Source organism: Capsicum annuum, chromosome 3 (genome assembly GCF_002878395.1).
Source record: "Capsicum annuum cultivar UCD-10X-F1 chromosome 3, UCD10Xv1.1, whole genome shotgun sequence".
In the NCBI taxonomy this organism is placed as follows: Eukaryota; Viridiplantae; Streptophyta; class Magnoliopsida; order Solanales; family Solanaceae; genus Capsicum; species Capsicum annuum.
In genome coordinates this window covers 233,225,985-233,247,655 of record NC_061113.1, presented here as the reverse complement: position 1 = coordinate 233,247,655, position 21,671 = coordinate 233,225,985, and the positions used below count along the sequence as shown (strand labels likewise).

General features: G+C 37.2%; 1 protein-coding gene and 2 pseudogenes across 1 annotated transcript; all 3 read left to right on the top strand.

Moving 5' to 3' along the window:
* The first annotated feature begins 158 nt into the window (after positions 1-158).
* On the top strand, positions 159-8,235 carry LOC107864997 (annotated as a pseudogene).
* Positions 8,236-8,715: 480 nt separating this feature from the next.
* Positions 8,716-9,831, top strand: LOC107864996 (annotated as a pseudogene).
* Positions 9,832-10,754: 923 nt separating this feature from the next.
* Positions 10,755-12,435, top strand: LOC107866077 (cytochrome P450 89A2-like). Its single transcript, XM_016712257.2, has one exon. The coding sequence runs from the start codon at positions 10,781-10,783 to the stop codon at positions 12,308-12,310; it is 1,530 nt and encodes a 509-aa protein (XP_016567743.1). The 5' UTR covers positions 10,755-10,780; the 3' UTR covers positions 12,311-12,435.
* The last annotated feature ends 9,236 nt before the right edge of the window (positions 12,436-21,671 follow it).

Below are 21,671 nucleotides of genomic sequence, written 5' to 3'. Positions count from 1 at the left end.
ACGGTTCAACCATAATAAATTACAAATTCTTTCTCCATTTTCAAATTTCAGCAGCTAGTAAGGATGTAGAATGAATTTTGCACTTGAATTTCAACGACCTTCAAATCTACTCATAAACTAATAGACTTAGAAAAATGTGAAAAAAAAGAAGGTGGTGAAATTACACGAGGCCCTGCATTTTTTCAGCTGCAAAATGTATAGATAGTTCTCCTTTGTTACTCATATCTTTTGTGTTGATAGAAGTAGTGTTGGAAGATAGTAATGGAAGGACCTTATTATGGGCCGGAAGGACCTTCCTGAACTTGGAATCCATGCTCCGTGACCTCCAAGGTGAAGCATGGTCCTATCATTACCCTCAGTATTGGGTCTCGTTCCACCATATTTGTAGCTAGTCATTCTTTCGCCTACCAAGCTTTAGTCCAGCAAGGCTCTGTTTTCGCCGACCAGTCCACTAGTGAAATTGTCAACAGCAACCAGCGAAAACATTAGCTCTGCCCTTTACGGCCGTTTTCTTCGTCAAAACTTGACTTCAGAAATACTCCACCCTTTTCGCATCAAGTCCTGTTCCAATGGAAGATGTATTGGGTTTAATTGGTGTGAATAGAAAATAAAGGAACACAATCTTTGAGCAAAAGACATTATTTTGGAAAAGGTGTGACTGTTATAGTTGTGTTTGTTCAAAAAAAGATACAATGTTTCGAATAAACAGACATGACTCTTCCAAACGATACACTTTTTAAGTGAACCATTGCCACCTTTCAGAAGAGGCATCTGATGGCTATATAAACCTGCTTTCATCCACAGGTTTAGAGATGAATGAATAAATTTCTGAAAAAAAACTCTTGTTTTCAAAACATTTGATCAATCGAATCGTTGAGTGAGTTCGATGAATTCAATTATTTGAGGTACCATTATAGTTGGATTGAAAGTCATTTTATCGTGGAAGGAATATTCCAAAACCTCGGGTACAGTGAGGGGAGTTATTCCTTAAGGACACTCCATGAAGTCGGGAGACTTGGCTTTATATTTCTTTTTCATCTTAATCTCTGAAAAAATAAATCACACTTCTTAGAAAGATCACTTTGATCTTGTGTTGAGAGTGTTTTTGTACTTCATAGTGTTCTTGTTTTAAACTTGAACTAGTGTTGAAGTTGTTATACCTAAATACAGATTCTTGTACCCGAAAACATCATAAAACAACAATCTTAAGGAATAATGTTGAAAAAAAAATTTTGCTTTTTTGGTGAAATTTTCTTTTCACTAAAGTTTTTTTTTTCAGAATCTGTATTGCTTGTTTTTAGAGATTACAGCTTTAAGTTTTCTACTCTGTTTGAATTTAACTAGTGATTAGAAGACATAAAATCTCCATCACAAGTTAAAGATCACTCGGTTGACAATTTGAAGTCATAAAAACTTCATTGTTAAGAAACAAGAAGAGTTTAAAGTTGTTTAACTTTATAAGTAGTATTCTGAAAATACTAAATTTATTGTCTTGTGGTAATAGGAAAAATGACTAATGAAAGTCAAATGCAAGATGCGGCAACGTCTGTGGGGGCAACTAGTATTGCCTCAACAAGTCGAGCAAATGCTTCGCAACCAATGGCACCTGCGGAGAAGCCCGAAAAATTTGCGAGCATTTACTTTAAGCGATGGCGGCAAAAAATGTTCTTTTACCTCACCACTCTATGCCTTCAAAGGTTCACTAGTGAGGATGCTTCTGAGGTGCACGAGGGAACCTCAGACAAAGGGTATTTCATGATTGTAGAGGCTTGGAAGCACTTAGACTTCCTTTGTAGGAATTATATCTTGAGTGGTCTCCAAGACGACCTCTACAATGTTTACAGTGGAACTAAGACATCGAAGGAATTATGGGGGGAACTAGAACGAAAATATAAGACAGAGGATGTGGGAATTAAGAAATTCTTTGTTGCAAGGTCTCTGGACTTTAAAATGATAGATAGCAAATCAGTTGTCTCTCAAGTTCAGGAATTGCAAGTAATCATCCATGATCTCTTAGTAGAAGGTATATCTTTGAAAAACACCTTAGTTGAACAAATTGAAAATGTTCTTAGTACTCACATAAACTGTTTTGTAGGTTTGATTGTGAATGATGCATTTTAAGTAGCAACGATCATTGAGAAGCTACCACCTATGTGGAAAGACTTCAAAAACTACTTGAACCACAAACGTAAGGAAATGACTGTCGAAGATCTTATTGTCCGATTGCGTATTGAAGAGGATAATAAGGCTGCTGAGAGAAGGTCAAAAGAGAATTCTACAATTAATGGAGCACATATTGTAGAAGATGACCAAAACAATTCTAAGAAAAAGAAGAAAGTTGAACAAGGAAGCAATCAACCTAAGAAGAAATTCAAGAAAAAGTTCTTCAAATGTGGCAAAATTGGCCATAAGTCCACGGATTGTCGTGTCCTTATAAAGGCAAGAAAAAGGACCAAGCTAATATGGTTGAGTCCAACAAAGAATGTGATGATCTGTGTGCTATGTTCTCAGAATGCAACTTGGTGGGGAATCCTCGCGAATGGTGGATGGATTTTGGTGCCACCCGCCATTTATGTGCCAACAAAGAGTTGTTTTCGTCATTCGCTCTGGCTCAACTAGAAGAAATGATCTACATGGCTAACTCCGCTACTGCTAAGGTAGAAGGAACAGGAAAAGTGTGCTTGAAAATGACCTCAGGCAAGGTTTTGACGCTGAACAATGTCTTGTATGTTCCGAAATTACGTAGAAACTTGATTTCTATTTCACTTCTAGATAAGAACGGATTCAAATGTGTTACCGTTTTTGAAAAAATTGTAATTAGTAAAGGAGAAATGTATGTAGGAAAAGGCTATCTCACCGAGGGCCTTTATAAGATGAATGTAATGAATGTTTAAATAAATAAATGTTCTCTTCTTACTTGCTTGAGTCTTATAATTTATGGCATGAACGTTTAGGCCATGTTAATTACAAAACATTACAAAAACTGATTAACTCAGATGTTTTGCCAAGCTTTGAGTGCAATAAATCAAAGTGTCAAACGTGTGTGGAATCAAAGTATGCAAAGCATCCTTATAAGTCCGTTGAAAGGAATCTCAATCCTTTAGACTTAGTACACACTGACATTTGTGATATAAAGTCAACACCATCACGTGGTGGGAAAAAGTATTTCATAACTTTTATTGACGATTGCACTAGATATTGTTATATCTACTTGCTAAATAGTAAGGATGAAGTAATAGATGTGTTTAGGCAATACAAAAATAAAGTAGAAAATCAGTTAGAGAAAAAGATAAAAATGATAAAAAGTGATAGGGGCAGAGAATATGAATCTCCTTTCGCCGAAATTTATGTAGAGAATGGAATTATCCATCAAACTACGGCCTCGTATTCACCTCAATCTAATGGAATTGTGGAAAGGAAAAATCGAACTTTGAAGGAAATAATGAATTTCTTGCTTATAAGTTTCGATTTACCGTAAAACTTGTTGAGGGGGGCTATCCTTACAGCCAATCGTATACTCAATAGAGTTTCCCATCGTAAGACACCATCAATTCCTTATGAGAAATGGAAAGAAAGGAAACCCAACTTGAAATATTTCAAAGTGTCGGGATGTCTAGCAAAGGTCTAAGTTCCTATGCCTAAGAGGGTTAAGATAGGACATAAGACTGTGGACTGCGTGTTCATAGGATATGCTAAAAGCAGTAAAGCATGTCGGCTTTTAGTTTATAAATCCGAAAATCCAGATATAAATAAAAATACGGTAATTGAATCAGATAATGCTAAATTCTTTAAAAACATCTACCCGTATAAAACTAGACATGAACAATCTAGTGGAGGATCTAAATGACCTCGAGATGAATCAAGTGAGAATATACATAATGAAGAGAGAATCCAAGACGTAGTGCACGTCAAAGAACTACTACGTTTGAATCAGATTTTGTAATATTTCTCTTAGAAAATGAGCCTCAAATGTTTAAAGAAGCGATGTCGTCGTCAGACTCATCCTTTTGGAAAGAGGCAGTCAATAGTGAGATTGATTCAATCTTAAGCAACCATACGTAAGAATTGGTTGACCTTCCTTCAGAAAATAAACCTTTAGGTTCTAAATGGATCTTCAAAAGAAAAATGAAAGCGGATGGTACTATTGACAAATACAAGGCAAGACTTGTAGTAAAAGGCTTCAAACAAAAAGAAGACCTTGATTACTTTGATACATACTCACCAGTAATAAGAATAACATCGATTCGAATGTTAATTGCCTTGGCGGCGGTATATGGTCTTGAAATCCATCAAATGGATGTAAAAACCACATTCTTAAATGGAGAATTGGAGAAAGAAATTTACATGGAACAGCCTGAGGGTTTGTAGTTCCAGGAAAGGAGAATAAGGTGTGTAAAATTATTAAGTCATTGTACGGACTAAAGCAAACACCTAAACAATAGTATGCGAAGTTTTACCAAACCATGTTGGCAAACGGGTTCAAAATAAATGAATGTGATAAATATGTTTATATTAAAGACACTCCAAATCACCAAGTCATTGTTTGTTTATATATGGGTGATATGTTGGTCATTAGCAAAAACATTTCTGACATAAATGCAACAAAATGAATGCTCGAGAGCAAGCTTGATATGAAAGACCTTGGAGTTACGGATGTGATCTTAGGTATAAGAATCCATAGAACTCCACAAAGGTTGGCATTGTCACAGTCTCATTATATCGAAAAAGGTACTTGACAAATTCAAGTATATGGAATTCGGTATTGCCAAGGCTCCTTTGGATGTGAGCTTTGCACTTCGAAAGAATGAAGGTGAAAGTAACTTAAAATTGGAGTACGCAAGAGTATTGGGATGTTTAATGTATATAATGAACTGTACACGATCAGATATAGCATGCACTATTAGTAAATTGAGTCGGTACACAAGTAATCCTAGCAAAACTCATTGGATGGCAATGAAAAGAGTTTTGGGGTATCTTAAATACACTCAAGACTATGCCTTGCATTATAATAAACATCCTGCGGTACTTAAAGGATATAGTGATGCAAATTGGATCACCGAATCGAACGAAGTAAAATCCAAAAGTGGATATGTATTTGCTATCGGTGGAGGAGTAGTCTCTTGGAAATCATCCAAACAGACTTGTATTGCTCGCTCTACAATGAAATCTAAATTTATCGCATTGGATAAAGCTGGTGAAGAAGCACAATGGCTCTGGAATTTCTTGGAAGATATTTCTTATTGGCCCAAACCAGTAGCACCAGTATGTATACACTGTGATAGCTAAGCGAAAATAGGTAGGTCAAGGAGCATGATGTACAACAGTAAATTTTGTCACATACGATAGAAATATAATACCGTTAGAGAACTTCTCTCTAGTGGAATTATCACTGTTGACTATGTAAAGTCAAAGGATAATGTATTGGATCCACTTACAAAAGGCCTATCTAGAGAAGGGGTGGAAAGGACATCCAAGGGAATGGGTTTAAGGCCTAGGACAAGTCAGCATGGCAGTAACTCTACCAAGTAGACTGGAGATCCCAAGAGTTAGGTTCAAGGAGATCAAATAAAGTTGTGTTTGACAGGTTCAACATTGTCAATTACCCAACCCATTCTCATGATGTAGACAATGTGTAGTAAACAAGGATAAGACTTAAGGTGAAAAGTCTTTTAATGATTATCTAACTTTGGTAGATTTGACCAAATAGTTTAATCTATAGGATTTAAAGTACAGAAATCACCTATGTGAGGGCGAAGTGGAAGCCGCTTCAAGGAGAATGTTAGTAAAGGCCTATTCTTTAAGCTCTCATGAAATCGGGACGTGTTTATGGCTAAAAAGAACAAAACCGTGAGAACCATAAACGGTAAAAGGCTGGTTGTGTGACATGTGTTGTCTAGGTGTACACTAAAGCTCGACGGTTCAAAGATATCAAATCTACCGATTGACCAAGTGTATTCGATGCATGTTCACTGCGGAAAGTTCAAAGGGAAACCCACTTATCCAGATGCAATCAGTCTTTGCTTGATGATCACATACTTGTTCGTAAAGTTTTACGAAGAATAGTCATTCCCCATTCATGTGGGGGATTGTTGGATTTAATTGGTGTGAATAGAAAATGGAGGGACACAACCTTTGAGCAAAAGACATTGTTTTGGAAAAGGTGTGACTGTTTAGATAGTTGTGTCTGTTCAGAAAAAGACACAATGTTTCGAATGAACAGACGTGACTCTTCCAAACGATAAACCTTTTAAGTGAACCATTGCCACCTTTCAGAAGAGCCATCTGATGGCTATATAAATCTTCTTTCATCCACAGGTTTAGAGATGAATGAAAAAATTTCTGAAATAAAAACTCTTCTTGTCTTCAAAACATTCTTTGTGATCCATCAAATCGTTGAGTGAGTTCGACAAATCCAATTATTTGAGGTACCACTATAGTTGGATTGAAAGCCATTTTATCCTGGGAGGAAGATTCCAAAACCTCGGGTACAGTGAGAGAAATTATTCCTTAAGGACACTCCGTGAAGTCGGGGGACTTGGCTTTATATTTCTGTTTCATCTTAATTTCTGAAAAAATAAAACACACTTCTTAGAACGATCACTTTGATCTTGTGTGGAGGATGTTTTTGTACTTCATAGTGTTCTTGTTTTAAACTTGAACTAGTGTTAAAGTTGTTGTGCCTAAATACAGATTCTTGTACCCGAAAACATCGAAAACAACAAGATCATGGGTGCTGGGTATCCTCCTTCAACAGCTCCATGGCGCACAGGATGATTCCGTGAAGTTAGTTGATCATTTTCAGTATGCTATGTTCTGTCTTCTTGTCTTGATGTGTTTTGGGGAAAAATTTGAAGACCCTCAAATCAAACAAATTGAAAATGTAGTAACGTACAGCACACGGTGTGTGTCGGTTTCCGACGATATATTATACTCAATGTCTTTCTAGAGTTGGAAATATAATTTTTAGGAGTCACTGGAAGGAACTCAATGATCTACGATGAGGGCAAGAGAATATCTTCACTGTTGAATTCAGAGTTACCAGATGAAAAAAGAAACCTCAGTCATGGAGAAATCGTTACTCTCTGCAGTGAATTCCTAATCGCCGGAACAGATACGACAAGAACTGAAATGCAGGTGATGCGAAGTAGTGAAGGAGGAGGATATGCAGAAAATGCCCTACTTGAAAGCGGTGATATTGGAAAGTCTTAGACAGCACCCACCTGGTCACTTGGTGCTGCCTCACACCGTGACAGAGGAAGTAGTCACATCTCCACTTGGATAGTGAGGCAAGAACAAAGAGGTGCCTCGCGTCGTCGTCGCTCACTCGGCTTCGGCTTGTTTATTTACATAGTCCGAAAATCCAAGGAATTAACGCGTGCATGCAGTTTTTGTTTCTCCATTAACGCGTGCATGCAGTTTTTGTTTCTCCATTAACGAGAAGCATGCAGAAACGCTGAAAGTTGCTTGGAAGGGACACAATTTTTTGAGTAAAAGACACACTGTTTTGGGAAAAAGTATGACTTTACGATGAACCATTGCCTCCTTTCTGAAGAAGCACTTCATCGCTATATAAACTTGCATTTTTCCGCAGGTTTAGTCCGAAAAATTTTCAGGAGAAGCTATATAAAGAAATTGCCTGTGTAGTGGGAGAAAAAAAGAGCAGGTTGACAGAAGAGGCGGTGAAGGAGGACGATTTGCAAAAGATGCCCTACTTGAAGGCAGTGATATTGGAAGGTCTTAGGCGACACCCACCTGATAACTTTGTGCTTCCACACAAGGTGATGGAGGAAGGTGAACTGATGAATGGCTACGTCATCCCAAAGAATGTGACCATCAATTTCATGGTTGCAGACATGGCCTTAGACCCAAAGGTGTGGGAGGATCCCTTGGAGTTTAAGCCTGAGAGGTTCTTAATGGAAGGATCAGATAAGGAAGCCTTCGATATAACAGTAAGTAGAGAGATCAAGATGATGCCATTCGATGCAGGGAGGAGAATATGTCCTGGCTATGCGTTGGCTATGCTTCATTTAGAATATTTTGTGGCTAATCTGATTTGGCATTTTCAATTGAATCCTGTGGAAGGAGACGATGTTGATCTTTCGGAGAAGCAAGAATTCGCCATTATGATGAAGAATCCACCATGTGCTCGTATCTGTCGCCGAGTTAACTCTTGGTAATTGGTTCTTTCTATTTGCATATTCTTTCTTGTGGACTTCCCTCTAGTAGAAGTTAGTGGCAAAATCACATGCTCGGATTGTTTGTATGGTTGTTAGTTGTTATTGTACTGTATTGTAATGTAATGTATTTTATTGTATTGTATTGTCATATATTGTTACTCCCTCCGTTTAAAAAAGAATGACCTATTTTGACTTGACATAAAGTTTAAGAAAATAAAAAATATTTTTAAATCTTGTGATCTTAAATTAAAGTTGTGTCAAATGTACCAAAATGTTCTTTAATCTTGTGGTCCTAAATATGCCATGTGAAAAATTGAAATTAAAGTATTGCCAAAAACGGAAAGAGGTTATTCTTTTTTAAACGAATTAAAAAAAAAAGTCGGTAATTCTTTTTTAAACTGAGCGCATATAATATATGCTTTTTTTTTTGTTTGTTTTGTCTGTGGAAACACGATCTGCGCTATTTGAAATGATGGTACAGAAAGAAGTATGTGACGTTGCTGGGTCTTCAATTTAACATGCCCCGGAAAGTTAATTCCTTAAAATCATTTCTGAAGTATTATTAAGAATTGGGTCTCGTTCTGCCATATTCGCAGCTAGTCGCTCTTTAGCCTACCAAGCTTTAGTCCATCAAGGGTCTGTTTTCTCCGACAGGCCCCCTAGTGAAATAGTCAATAATAACCAGCAAAACATCAGCTCCGCCCCTGACGGCCCTATATGCCGTCTCCTTCGTCGAAACTTGACTTCATAAATACTCCATCCTTCTCGTATCAAGTCCTATTCCAATGCAAGATCTTGGGTGCTAGGTATCCTCCTTCAGCAACTCCGTCGCGCTCAAGTTGATTCCGTGAGGTTAGTTGATCATTTTCAGTATGCTATGTTCTGTCTTCTTGTTTTGATGTGTTTAGGGGACAAGCTTGACGAACCTCAGATCAAAAAAATTGAAAATGTAGTGATGTGCAGCTCACGGTGCGTGTAGGTTCTGACGATTCATTATACTCAATATCTTTCCTAGAGTCGGAAATATAATTTTTAGGAATCACTGGAAGAAACTAAATGATCCACGACGAGAGCAAGAGAATATCTTCATTCCTTTGATTGAAGCTCGAAGCAGGGCTTGAGGAATTAATCATGGCTAATTATGTGGATAAACTGTTGAATTTGGAGTTACCAGATGAAAAAAGGAACCTCAGTCATGGAGAAATCGTTGCTCTCTGCAGTGAATTCCTAAACGCCGGAACGGATATGACATCCACTGCCTTACAGTGGTTATGGCCAACTTGGTCAAAAGCCCTTCCATTCAGGAAAAACTATATCAAGAAATTGCAGGTCTTAGGAGGTAGTGAAGGAGGAGGATTTGCATGAAATTGCCCTACTTGAAGGCAGTGATATTGGAAGGTCTTAGGCGGCATCCACCTGGTCATTTTGTGCTTTCACACACGGTGACGGAGGAAGTAGAACTGAACGGCTATGTTGTCCCAAAGAATGCCACCATCTATATTTATGGTTGCGGACATTTTAGACCCTAATGTGTTGATGTGGAGTCATGACGTGAAAACACTTTCGTCAAGTCCTAGTTTCTTTTCTAGCTTTCTTAACCAACCCATCTAGCTTGTTTTTTCCTCTATAACCTTCTTTATAACATGTAAATTTTCTTGAAGTCATGTATTCATGAGCTTTACTTTTGTTGATATATGTTATTGTTTAAGTTTATGTTTCAATAAATTTTGAAACAAATGCATCACTTGAAAGATTTTGAGTTACAAAGAAAATGAATGAGAATTTTACAATTCATTCATTTACATTATAGGTTCTTGAAAGAAAAATAATTTTTTGTTTTAAACTATTCATGAACCTATTAACTATTACTTAATTAATACTCATCTTTTACATCAAACTTTAATTCTGTAAATAGTGTTTCATGTGTTTGAAAAGACAAGCACTCAAAAATTATTTTTCCCTTGAAAAACATTTGAGAGATATTGATCAAATGGTGAAATCACTAATTCAAGAATAGAAGAGCAACATTCTTGAATGATGGCTTAGTTGAATCCCGAAGATAGAGTTGTTACTAGTTCTTCCGTTTGCTCGTGGGAGAGACTCCAACTATCTTCAAGAAGCGTATTATCGTGTCTCTAAGTCAAGCAAGTTTTATTTTGAATTTCTTATATAATTATCACTAACACCAAAATCAATTGTAGCAGCATGTAACAATTAAATCTATCCTCATCCAAATTAAATTCTGTTTCAATAGATTAGGTGTTGCCAAATTAGAACTGATAAATTTCCTAAATCAATTGTAGCAGCATGTAACAATTAAATCTATCCTCATCCAAATTAAATTCTGTTCCAATAGATTAGGTATTCTAAATTGCTTTTTATTTTCGTTGGACACTAATTCACTGGGAAAACTATATTTGGCCCCGAAAATATCACATTTAACTTGAACTTGTCTTGAAGTTGTATATTAAATTTGGAAAAGAACATATACTCTAACTTGAAGTTGTATATTAAATTTGGAAAAGAACATATATCTAATTTGTTTTATAGTTACACAAATGAAAATGAAAACTCATCTCACGTAGTGCAATTGGAAGAGAGTAATGGAGAGCTGGGTAGTCACTGTCATAACTCTCTGCATCTCTTTCTTCATCAAATTCCTGTTCAACTATCTTACCAATTCCACAAAGAAACTCCCTCCCGGACCGCACACTTTTCCTGTGATCGGCAGCTTATTATGGGCTAGAAAGTCCCCCGCGAACTTGGAACCCATCCTCCGTGACCTCAAGGTTAAGTATGGTCGTATGATGATCACCCTCAATATTAGGTCTGGTCCCTCCATATTCGTAGCTAGTCACTCCTTAGCCTACCAGGCTTTAGTGCAACAAGGCGCTGTTACCTCCAACCGACCAGCCAATGAAATCATCAATAGTAACTATTGCCAAATCCACACCGAAAATTACGGAACTAAATGGCGTCATCTACTTCGAAACTTGACTTCAGAAATACTCCATGCTTCTCGCATCAAGTCCTATTCCAATGCAAGATCATGGGTGCTAGGTATCCTCATTCAACAGCTTCGCGGCGCACAGGATGATTCGGTGAAGTTAGTTGATCATTTTCAGTATGCTATGTTCTGTCTTCTTGTCTTGATGTGTTTTGGGGACAAGCTTGACGAATCTCAAATCAAACAAATTGAAAATGTACAACGCGCGTTGCTTGTCGGTCTCCAACGGTTCAATATACTCAAAATCTTTCCGAGAGTTGGAAAAATAATATTTAGGAGTCTCTGGAAGGAACTCCATGATCTACGTAGAGAGCAAGAGAATATCTTCATTCCTTTGATTGAAGCTCGACGCAGGGCCAAAGAACAAAAGACCGAGCACGGTGAAGAATTAATCATGGCGTATGTGGATACGCTGTTGAGTTTGGAGTTACCAGATGAAAAAAGGAACCTCAATCATGGAGAAATCATAAGCCTCTGCGGTGAATTCGTAAACGGCGGAACTGATACGACGTCTACTGCCTTAGAGTGGGTTATGGCCAACTTGGTCAAAAACCCTTCCATTCAGGAAAAACTATATCAAGAAATTGCCGGTATAGTGGGAGAAAAACAGATCAAGTTGACAGAAGAGGCAGTGAAGGAGGAAGATTTGCGAAAAATGTCCTACTTGAAAGCAGTGATATTGGAAGGTCTTAGGCAGCATCCACCTGGTCACTTTGTGCTGCCACACACGGTGACGGAGGACGTAGAATCGAACGGCCACATCGTCCCAAAGGATGCCACCATCAATTTCATGGTTGCGGATATGGCCTTAGACCCAAATGTGTGGGAGGATCCCATGGAGTTTAAGCCTGAGAGGTTCTTAGTGGAAGGATCAGATAAGGAAGGATTTGATATAACAGGAAGTAGAGAGATCAAGATGATGCCATTCGGCGCAGGGAGGAGAATATGTCCTGGCTATGCGTTGGCAATGCTTCACTTGGAATATTTTGTGGCTAATCTGATTTGGCATTTTCAATGGAATCCCGTGGAAGGAGACGATGTTGATCTCTCTGAGAAACTGGAGTTCACCGTTATGATGAAGAATTCACTACAAGCTCGTATCTGTCCTAGAATTAAGTCTGTTTGAATTTAATAGTTGGCATATTTTATTTGTGTACCACGGAAAGTTGAGAAAATTGAAGAATAGGTGTTTTTAAGTCTTGAAGGAAGGATTGGTGACATTGACCAACAGATAGGGTCAAACATTATTAGGAAACTTGATCAAGTTAATTGTAGACTTGATTAATATTTTCAAAACTTTCTAATCTTTTCAAAAATACAAATCAACCCAACCCACACCCTCTTCAATCCAAATCAGCCACTCTCTCCTCTCTCTCGATAGCTTCTCTCAACTCTCTCCCAACCAAAAGTTCTGCAAAATTTCTCCCTTCAACCCCCGACGACAAATAGTTGGGCTTCGAGTTCCCCTCTTCAATTCAATCAACCTGTCTCTCATCGCTCTCTCGACAGTTTCTCTCAACTCTCTCCCAACCAACTGTTCTGCAAATTTCTCATTTCAATCCTCGGCGACTTCCGACTACAAATAGTTGGGCTTCGAGTTCCTTTTCGACTTCAATCGACGTGACAGTTTTGCTCTCCAGCCACAACAGCTTCGAATTCTTCATCGGTCCTTTTCTTCTTTCACAGGTAAAAATTTATGGCCTTTTTAGTTTTGAAGAAAACGAGGAACTTGAGCCAACTTCTCTTATAGTATTGGTTAATAATTTCAATATTTGTTTCACTAATTTGAAATGCGATCTGAATAAAACCCTAATTTCTGGTATTTCTTCTCTTCTCTTTTCGAAGTGAATTATGATATTTTGTTGTTTGTTGCATTTTTTTGAAGTTTGATTTTTATTGTTTGTGTTTATAAAAACAAAAGGACAATTTGGTTTGATTTGTTCTGTTCTTGTTCTTGGTAAAAATAGTGAAATTACTATTTTTTGTTTAACAAAATCGTGCTACTGTTTCCTCCGACAGATTACCCATCTGGTGCAACATATTAACCATCTGATGCAACAGATTTATCATATAATGCAACAGATCAACCATCTGATGCACCAGAGGAACCATCAGATTACAATTCTGATACAACAGCTTTACCATATGTTGCAACAGAATAAGCTTCGGATAAAAAATCTGATGCAACTAATTAACCATCTGGTGTAATGGAAGAACCATCAGATTAATGATATGATGGAACAGATAAACCTCCTGTTGGATAAATCCTATCAACTCTTCCTACAGGAAAAGTCCAAGACTTGATTTTTCCAACTGATAATTCATTTGTCATGATAGACGACCCTATGTTGGAAGAAATCTAAACAATATTGACTGTTGATAACTGTTCCAACAAATCACTCATGTGTTGCAACAGATGTCTGACCTGTTGCACAGACCATTCATCTTTCTCAACAGATGAGTGATATATTTTGCATTATCACAATAGATTACTCAGCCGTTACTACAGATTATTTAACTATTCCAACAGATCACTCATATGTTGCAACAGATGATGTCACAACAGTTGTATGATCTGTTGCAACTGTCATTTTACTATTTTGCTTGTTTGATTTACTGTTATCCCTTTTTAACAATGCATTAATCAACAATAATATATTATTTTATGTTCCTGTTAATTTTAGATAATATGGTTCCCAAAAGAATAGAAACTGAATCAAGTTTAAGTAAAGGAACAAGTGAAGCAGCTAGGCTACATCCACCACTATATGAGCTTACATTACAAGCGTTATCTCAATTGGGAGCAGAATATGATGAATACGGGGAGGAGGAATGTTTCAAAAGAGATGATGTAGATGCTAATAGCCCTTCCACCGAAGATCTGGTCAAAGCCTTCAACATTGATTGTTATCCTGTGAGAATGCAGTGCGATGGTGCCGCAGATTTAATGGATGATTTCGTGGTTAAGTCAGCCATGGGAAAATCTTTCGACGCCTTCAGAAAAATACTTCGAGGACAAAAATTGGATGCTTATTTCAGGGATAGCTGCTTTGAGAAATATCTTGATTTGCCGAAGGACAACAATACTCGTTTCCAAATGAAAATGGTATATGAACTTCTCAAGCGTAGGTTTATGTATGAAAACAAAGATAAGATGGATGAGGTGTGGATAAATTACTGTGGCATGCCTGTTTGTTTTGGTTGGAAGGAGTTTGCCATAGTTACTGGACTAAAATGTTATCCTCCTTCTCAAGTTATACCTATTCTAACCCAAAAAAAAATACCCCGTATACCCAAAAAAGGCAAAGGCAAGTCGTGTGATCGTGATGACCTGGTGTCAATTGTTGGTCCAAGCTTCAAAAACAAAAATTTGATAGAAGCGTTGAAAGGTAAAGGACTTTCAAAGAAGCACAAACAGTCATTGTGCTTGGTTTGGTTTGTACATAATATTCTTTGGGCGAGAGACGTTAACAACAACATAAGCCTCGGTTTAATAAAACTCTCTGAGGATTTTGAGGTGTTTAACAGCTATCCATGGAGGTATGAAAGCTTCAAAATGACTGTCAAATATTTGTTGACTCTGTTAGCGCCAAAGACAGTCAACTTATATGGCTTCCCATGGGCTTTCATGGTAAATATTTCTTTCTTTTATTATGATATCATTCATTTTTCTTGCTCAATAATGGTTTTGATTTATTGACGTTATTTTATAGGCTTGGGCGTTTGAAGTCATTCCTTATTTGAGACAACAAGTAAACTACCAGGAAGGAGCTTCCTGTCCAAGAATCTTGAGATGGTTGTCAGCCAAAACTGATAAAAATGTAAAATTTCTTGATCTCTTCAACCCCCCAAAGGATGTAGTAAGTATAATTATAATTAATTTTTTCTTTTAATTAATGTTTTTTTAATGATCTAATCATCATTCTAATATATGTAATAATTTATGTTAAAATGTACATCCATCGCTAGTTCCAACCAATCGAGAGTTGAAAATGCCATTTTTTCTTACTTTACGGTCTGTGCAAACTTTATCGAACCCTAAGGTCATCGATAGAATAAAAATGGAATTATTTGGAGCAACAACCATTACAAGAAAAATAATTTTGGAGAGTGGGCTTGTTGTTGTTGATGGAGCTATTAGTGGTGGTGTGGTGCTGCTGTTGGTGCTAATGATACTTCTCTTACAGTATTTAAAGCAAACCATTATGAGTATGATCATACTGGTTATATAGATTTTACCTCTCCCAGCGAATGTTCTGCATGCAAATGTCAAGACTGCCGGGCGAAACATGATGTAGTGATTAATGTTATTAATGCATTAACTGCTTCTGTAAAGGAATTGACATCTAAGAGGGGTCTCATTCCATCAAAGAGAATTTTATTTTCATCCACTCCATTAGAAATTAGGGCTAAGAGGAGAAGAGAGTGATTTCCAGGGCATTATCAGGCATCCAAAAAAGCAAATTGCAACTTCTCTATCTGCGTGTTGCACTGAGCAATGTACAATGTCCAAAGAAGAGCAGCACAAGCTAAAGAAGGTGAATATATTATATGTCTTCCAACTGACAAAACAAACAGACACATATCTGTTTCAACAGATGACACATTTGCTAAAAATTATCAAGCAAATATATGCATCTGTTGCAACAGTTGACTAACCTGTTGCACCAGATACTTTATTTGGTGCAACATATGTTTCGTCTATTTTAGCAAATCAAACAGCTCTTCATACAGCTTTTATTTGTACCAACAGATGACCTATCTGCTGCAACAGATGATTCATATGTTGCAGCGGATGGTTCATCCTTTGGAAATTATCACACAGGGTCTTCCTCATGTAGAAATTTGTCCCAACAGTTGATTCATTATTTCAACAGAAATATAATATGTTTGGGATAATTTAAAACGAGAGGAAGACCTGTTTGATTTGCTAGAAGAGATGAGTTATCATTTTCCATTTTGTTGTATCTCCGTGATTAGCATTGACCAATTCTGGATTTCCAGGTGGATGTAGAAAAAGCTACTTTTGAACAACATTGACAATATGCTACTCTTTTTATGAAAATACAGAGAACAGAAAGCGCAGAAACCGTACGCAAGCGACAATGAAATCCACGACGAGCAAAGCTGAATTCCATAGCACCGGATGAAGAACAACTTGTCCATACTGAGTAGATCTTTATAGCTTGAGCCTGTCAAAGCAATCCTTGGTTGTATACTTAAATTGTTGTTGATGTATTGTTAAGATCTGTACCCATAACAATTTTTTTACATTTCATTTATTCGTTGACTTATTTCAGCTAATTTATGAAGGCTTCAATTTATTTTATTTTGTCTACAAATTTTATTTATTCCTTAGATCTGAACTTATTAATTAAAAAAGAATACTAGATTCAAATATTGCAACAGATAATGTATCTGTTGCAACAGATGACACATCTATTGAAAAATTCAAACAGATTTAGACATATGTTGTAATAAGTAGGTGATCTGTTGAAATTTATCAAACAAGTCTTCCCACTGTTGCAACAGATGGACTTTAGATAAAAACATCAAGATAATGCAACAGATGACACATCTATTGGGAGAAAAAAGAACAAATTTAGACATATGTTGTAACAGATGGACTTTATTTGTTGCAATAGATGACACATCTATTGGAATAATTGAATAGATTTACACATATATTGCAACAGGTAGGTTATCTGTTGGAATTTATCAAACAGGTCTTTCCACTGTTGCAACAGATGGACTTTAGATAAAAACATCGAGATAATGCAACAGATGACCAACCTATTGCAACAGATAAACTATATGTCAGAACAGGTAGGATAACTGTTACAACGGATGGAGAATCTGTTGCATTATAAAAATTCAACTTTTGTTGGACATAAAAAATTATCACTATGTGTAAAAAGATTAAAGAGAATTGAAATAAAAAAGACGCAACCCATCGACGTTGTTCAGTTCAAACACCTAAAATAAAATAAGCATCAAGTAGACATGTTCATTTTAAACACATAAAATAAAATAGGCATCAAATGTGTTAGTGTCAGTCCTGGTACATTTCGTTGACTTGCCATCACTTGGCCCCCAACGGTCATTTTTTTTCCCATTGTCTTATATATTCATCTTCCTCCTAAAATTTAACCCTAAATTCCCAAATCTTCTTCTTCTTCATTGTCATCTTCTTTTATCTGTCCAAATTCTTCAAATTATTACTTTCATTTTTTCCAATTGACCTTGACAATGTCGAGCGCATCTTCCACTATTTTTTGTGGTAAAGATTTTCGATATTGTAAGTGCGGTCATGAAGCTCTGTTAAAGACTTCTTGGACTCAACAAAATCCAGGTCATAGGTTTATTACTATAAGATTTCAAAGGTAATATTATTTTTATTTAATTAATTGATTAATTATTGACTTGTAATTATATTGTAATTGTGTTCTCTTTTTTATAGAAATTGGGTGGATGCGATTACTTTGATTGGTATGAAGAACGACACCCTTCAAAAGCAAATCGTATAATCTGGGGTTTGTTGAACAAAGTTAAGGCTTCTGAAGAGAAACAAAATCGAGCAAGAAGATACTTCGCTGTTGCCGTTATTGCTACTGGTTTGGTGTTGTTGGGCACATGGATATTGAAGCCTAATTGCTGAAATTTTCATGGTGGTGTGTGTATTTGCTACTGGTTTGTTGTCGATGAGCACATGGATATTCAAGCGTAACTGTTGAAAAATATCAAAAATATTTAGGCATATGTTGTAAAATTTAAGTCATCTGTGGAAATTATCAAACAGGTATTCCCACTATTGCAATAGATTAGACTTAGATTATTAAATTATTCATAGAAATAACATCGGCGTAATGTAACAGATGACCAACCTATTACAACAGATAAACTATCTGCCAGAACGGATTAAAGATATTTTACAACAGATTGACAATCTAATCTATTGCATTATAAAAAACTCAACTTTTATCAGAAAAAAATTATTGCCACTACATGTACATGCAATAAAGTGAAGGGTGACTTGAAATTAAAAATTTCTATTTCACAAACTCTTCTATATACACAGGATTCAAGCGTCCAGTTAGTACCCCATAAGCCCAGACCTCTTGTAGGTTTACCACAGTGTTGTCGCACATAAAAGTCGTTGGCTTGGCTATTTCTGTGCCGGTCAGCAAACATTCGATGTGTGCAAGAGCGTGCGAGCTGCTCGCTTTAGCGGCATCATCTTTTGGAAGTATCATTCCCCTGTTTCGACTTTCAAAATCCCATGATTTCTTCATCAACACTTCCTTTGGCAAATGATTCATCAGTTTACTCTCCCTCAACAAGATGGCAGCACCATCAGTGGCTCCACGAGGAGAAAAAGATCAAAATTATCGATGAGAGGTACATTGGATTCATAAACATTGATTTTTCCCTCCTCGAGTAGTATCTCAACAGCCCGATAATGCATGTCGTTCACGCTAATGACTGCAAGAATCCTTTTTGCCTCGGTCCAACTCTTGCTGTGTGGATTTGGCCTGTCCTCTCTAACATATCTTAACGTTTCTTTTTCATCCAAGACCAACGTAGGAACTAGTAAATCAAGTCCCACGCCAAGGGATGATGCCTCTCCATTGATTTGATCGTACCTATCCTTGAGCTTCTTGCAGAAGTCGAGGTCCATTATCCTATTGGTAGTATCATAAGCTTCCCGGTACGTTAATTGCCTTTTTCTCGTGAGGCAGAGAATTATGTCAACGTGCTGTGAGATAAGAAGACAATTTTTAAATAGGTTAGTTATTTTAAAGATACAACGGATGGTCCATCTGTTGCATAGAGTTCTCTGAATCAATAATCCAATGCAACTTATGCAACAGATGGATAATAAGTTACAACAGAACCATAACCAGTTGCACCAGTATACCCAGCTGTTGTAACAGATGTGAAATCTATTGTGTAGCTTCTTCTTCATGGGGTAGATTAGAAGGGCTAGGTTAGAAAAAGTAAACTTGCCTTGTCGTCGTACGACATACGCATATCAGTCATAGTCTGGAAGTTTTGAGGGGAAAAGGAAGGCTTGGGGTAATCTGGTGCGCCTGGCTTGGCATTCCTGGCCTGTCGCAGATCCCTCTTCTTTTCAGCGCCAAGTTTCGCATATATGTCCACCTTCTTGATTGGCCCCTAAACTTCAACAAGTTTTGGAGAGGGAGGAATTGCAATTTCTTTTTATTTCTATGTGGAGAGCAGTCTCTAATTGCTCTTTTCTTTCTCCTAACAAACATTGTAGGAGTGTGTGGCTCCCTCACCTTCTTAGAGGGTATGACACACCTCTTGGATTTGAATTTCTCAATAGATTTAGAGATAGCCTCTAATTTTTCAAAGAGTTTATCCTATCTGTCTTTGTACTCATCACATTTGCAACGAGAACACGAGGGTGAAGAGGGATGAGAGGGACCCATGTAAGGGCAAAAAGGGGGTGTTTTCAAACATATTTTTCTTTTCTTGAGCATCAACATGCTCATCATTATGAGTGGTAGCAGCATTAGCATGTCTACCACCACCAACAACAACTCTACCAGAAGAAGCACCCGGATCTGCCTTAGTAAAAGGTTGGTCATGAAGAGCCTCAACATTAGGCTGTGAAGAGCCTCAACATTAGGCTGACCTTGCCTAACTGCTCTTCTTATGGTTGTTGCTCTAGCCAATTCCTTATTTATTAACTCCACCATTGGGTCTGTAATAGTATCAACATGACCTAGAGTAATATAAGAAGTCATCACTGACTCCTCCTCAGTAGACACGATCCATGGATGCACAACCTATAAAAAAAAATATAGATGCATTTAAATCATATAATATAATAATTTTCACAGTTGGGCTACATTTAAAAAAAGACCCATCTTTTGCATAGTTTGCAGTATATAGTTAAAATCTATTTGAGTCTGGTTCAGAGAAACAGAGAAACACATGGATAATCTGATGTAAAATATCAATCATCTATTGCAACAGCTGCATAAGACGGGTAATCTATTATGCAACAGATGATCTGTACGTCGCAACAGATAAATGATATGTTATCAAATTAAATATCCGTTGCATAATTTACAGTAGATGGTTAATCTTTTAGGAGTCGCGTTCAGAGAACTAAAGCCACAGATGGGTAATCTGATACAAGACATACCCCGTCGCAACAGATGCCCCATCTAGTACACCAGATATAACATCTCATGCACCAGATATAACATCTGTTCAATGTCTTTCTTATCTTTGAGTAGAATTATTTTACTTGAAGAAGACGTACTGTATCATCCGAAGGGTTAAAGAGATCAACCTCCTTAATATTGGTGTTGCTCTTTACAGCCAACCACCTAAACATCCTTGGATAAGAAACCTTATCTGGGTAATCCATTAACTGCTTTCGGAGGGGAGGAATGGCTTCAAATGCCCAAGCCTAAAAAGTGTAAATAGGAAGCAAGCAAAAAAAATCATAATAACTATATTTAATATAGATTAATGGATGAGTAAAATTAGTGATTAATTTTACCATGAAAGCCCAAGGAAAGCCATATAATGTGGTCATCCCTGAGGATAACTTTGTCAATAAATATTGGACAGTCAAGTAGAAGCTGTCATATCCCCAGGGATAATTGTTGAATTTATAAAAATCCTCAGTACGAGCCAACAAATCATCTTCTAGGACCTTGTTGACATCTCTTGCCAATATAACCGAATGGGCAAACCAAACTAGGCACAATTTCTCCCTGTACTTCTCTGATATGGTTTTATCCTCGAGATCTGTCAACAAATCTGATGCTTTGTAGCCACGTCGAGCAATGTCAAACAACCCATCTATTTTTCCCTTGCATTTTCTTTTTTTGGATCTTTTGCGGGGTGGTGGTCCTTCTGGACGATGGCATCTCAGGCCCGTCACTATGGAAAACTCTTGCAAGCCAAAACAAACAAGCATGCCACAGTAGTTGATCCAGATTTCATCCATCTTCTTTTTGCCCCCTCCTTCGGATCTTTATCATCCCCTGTGTACTTGATCCTACGCTTGAGAAGACCATATACTATCGTCATAGGGAAACGGATATAGGTAGAGAGGTCCTCAGGCAGCTCAATAAAGCGTCCAAAGCAGCTCTTCTTAAAAAGTCCGCCTATGTTTTCGTTCTTCATAATTTTCATAAAATGTTCAAAAATTTTCCCCATCTGACATTTAAGTACAATTTGACCAGTTAGTAGTTTTCCTTCTGGGTCATTTATCGGCATCTCAACTTCAAACTTGTCAATGCTAAAAGTTTTGATAGGATCATGCTGGGATTTCGATATTAACTCACGCCCCGTCGGTCATCCATTATCATCACGTTGATGATCATCCTCTTTCTCTTTCTGACTCTCTAATTCCTCCTCTTTCTCACTTTTATTTTCTTCATCACCATCTACGGACCCTTTTCCACCTCCCTCAACGTTGTTTTTGCGTCTCTCCTCAGCTT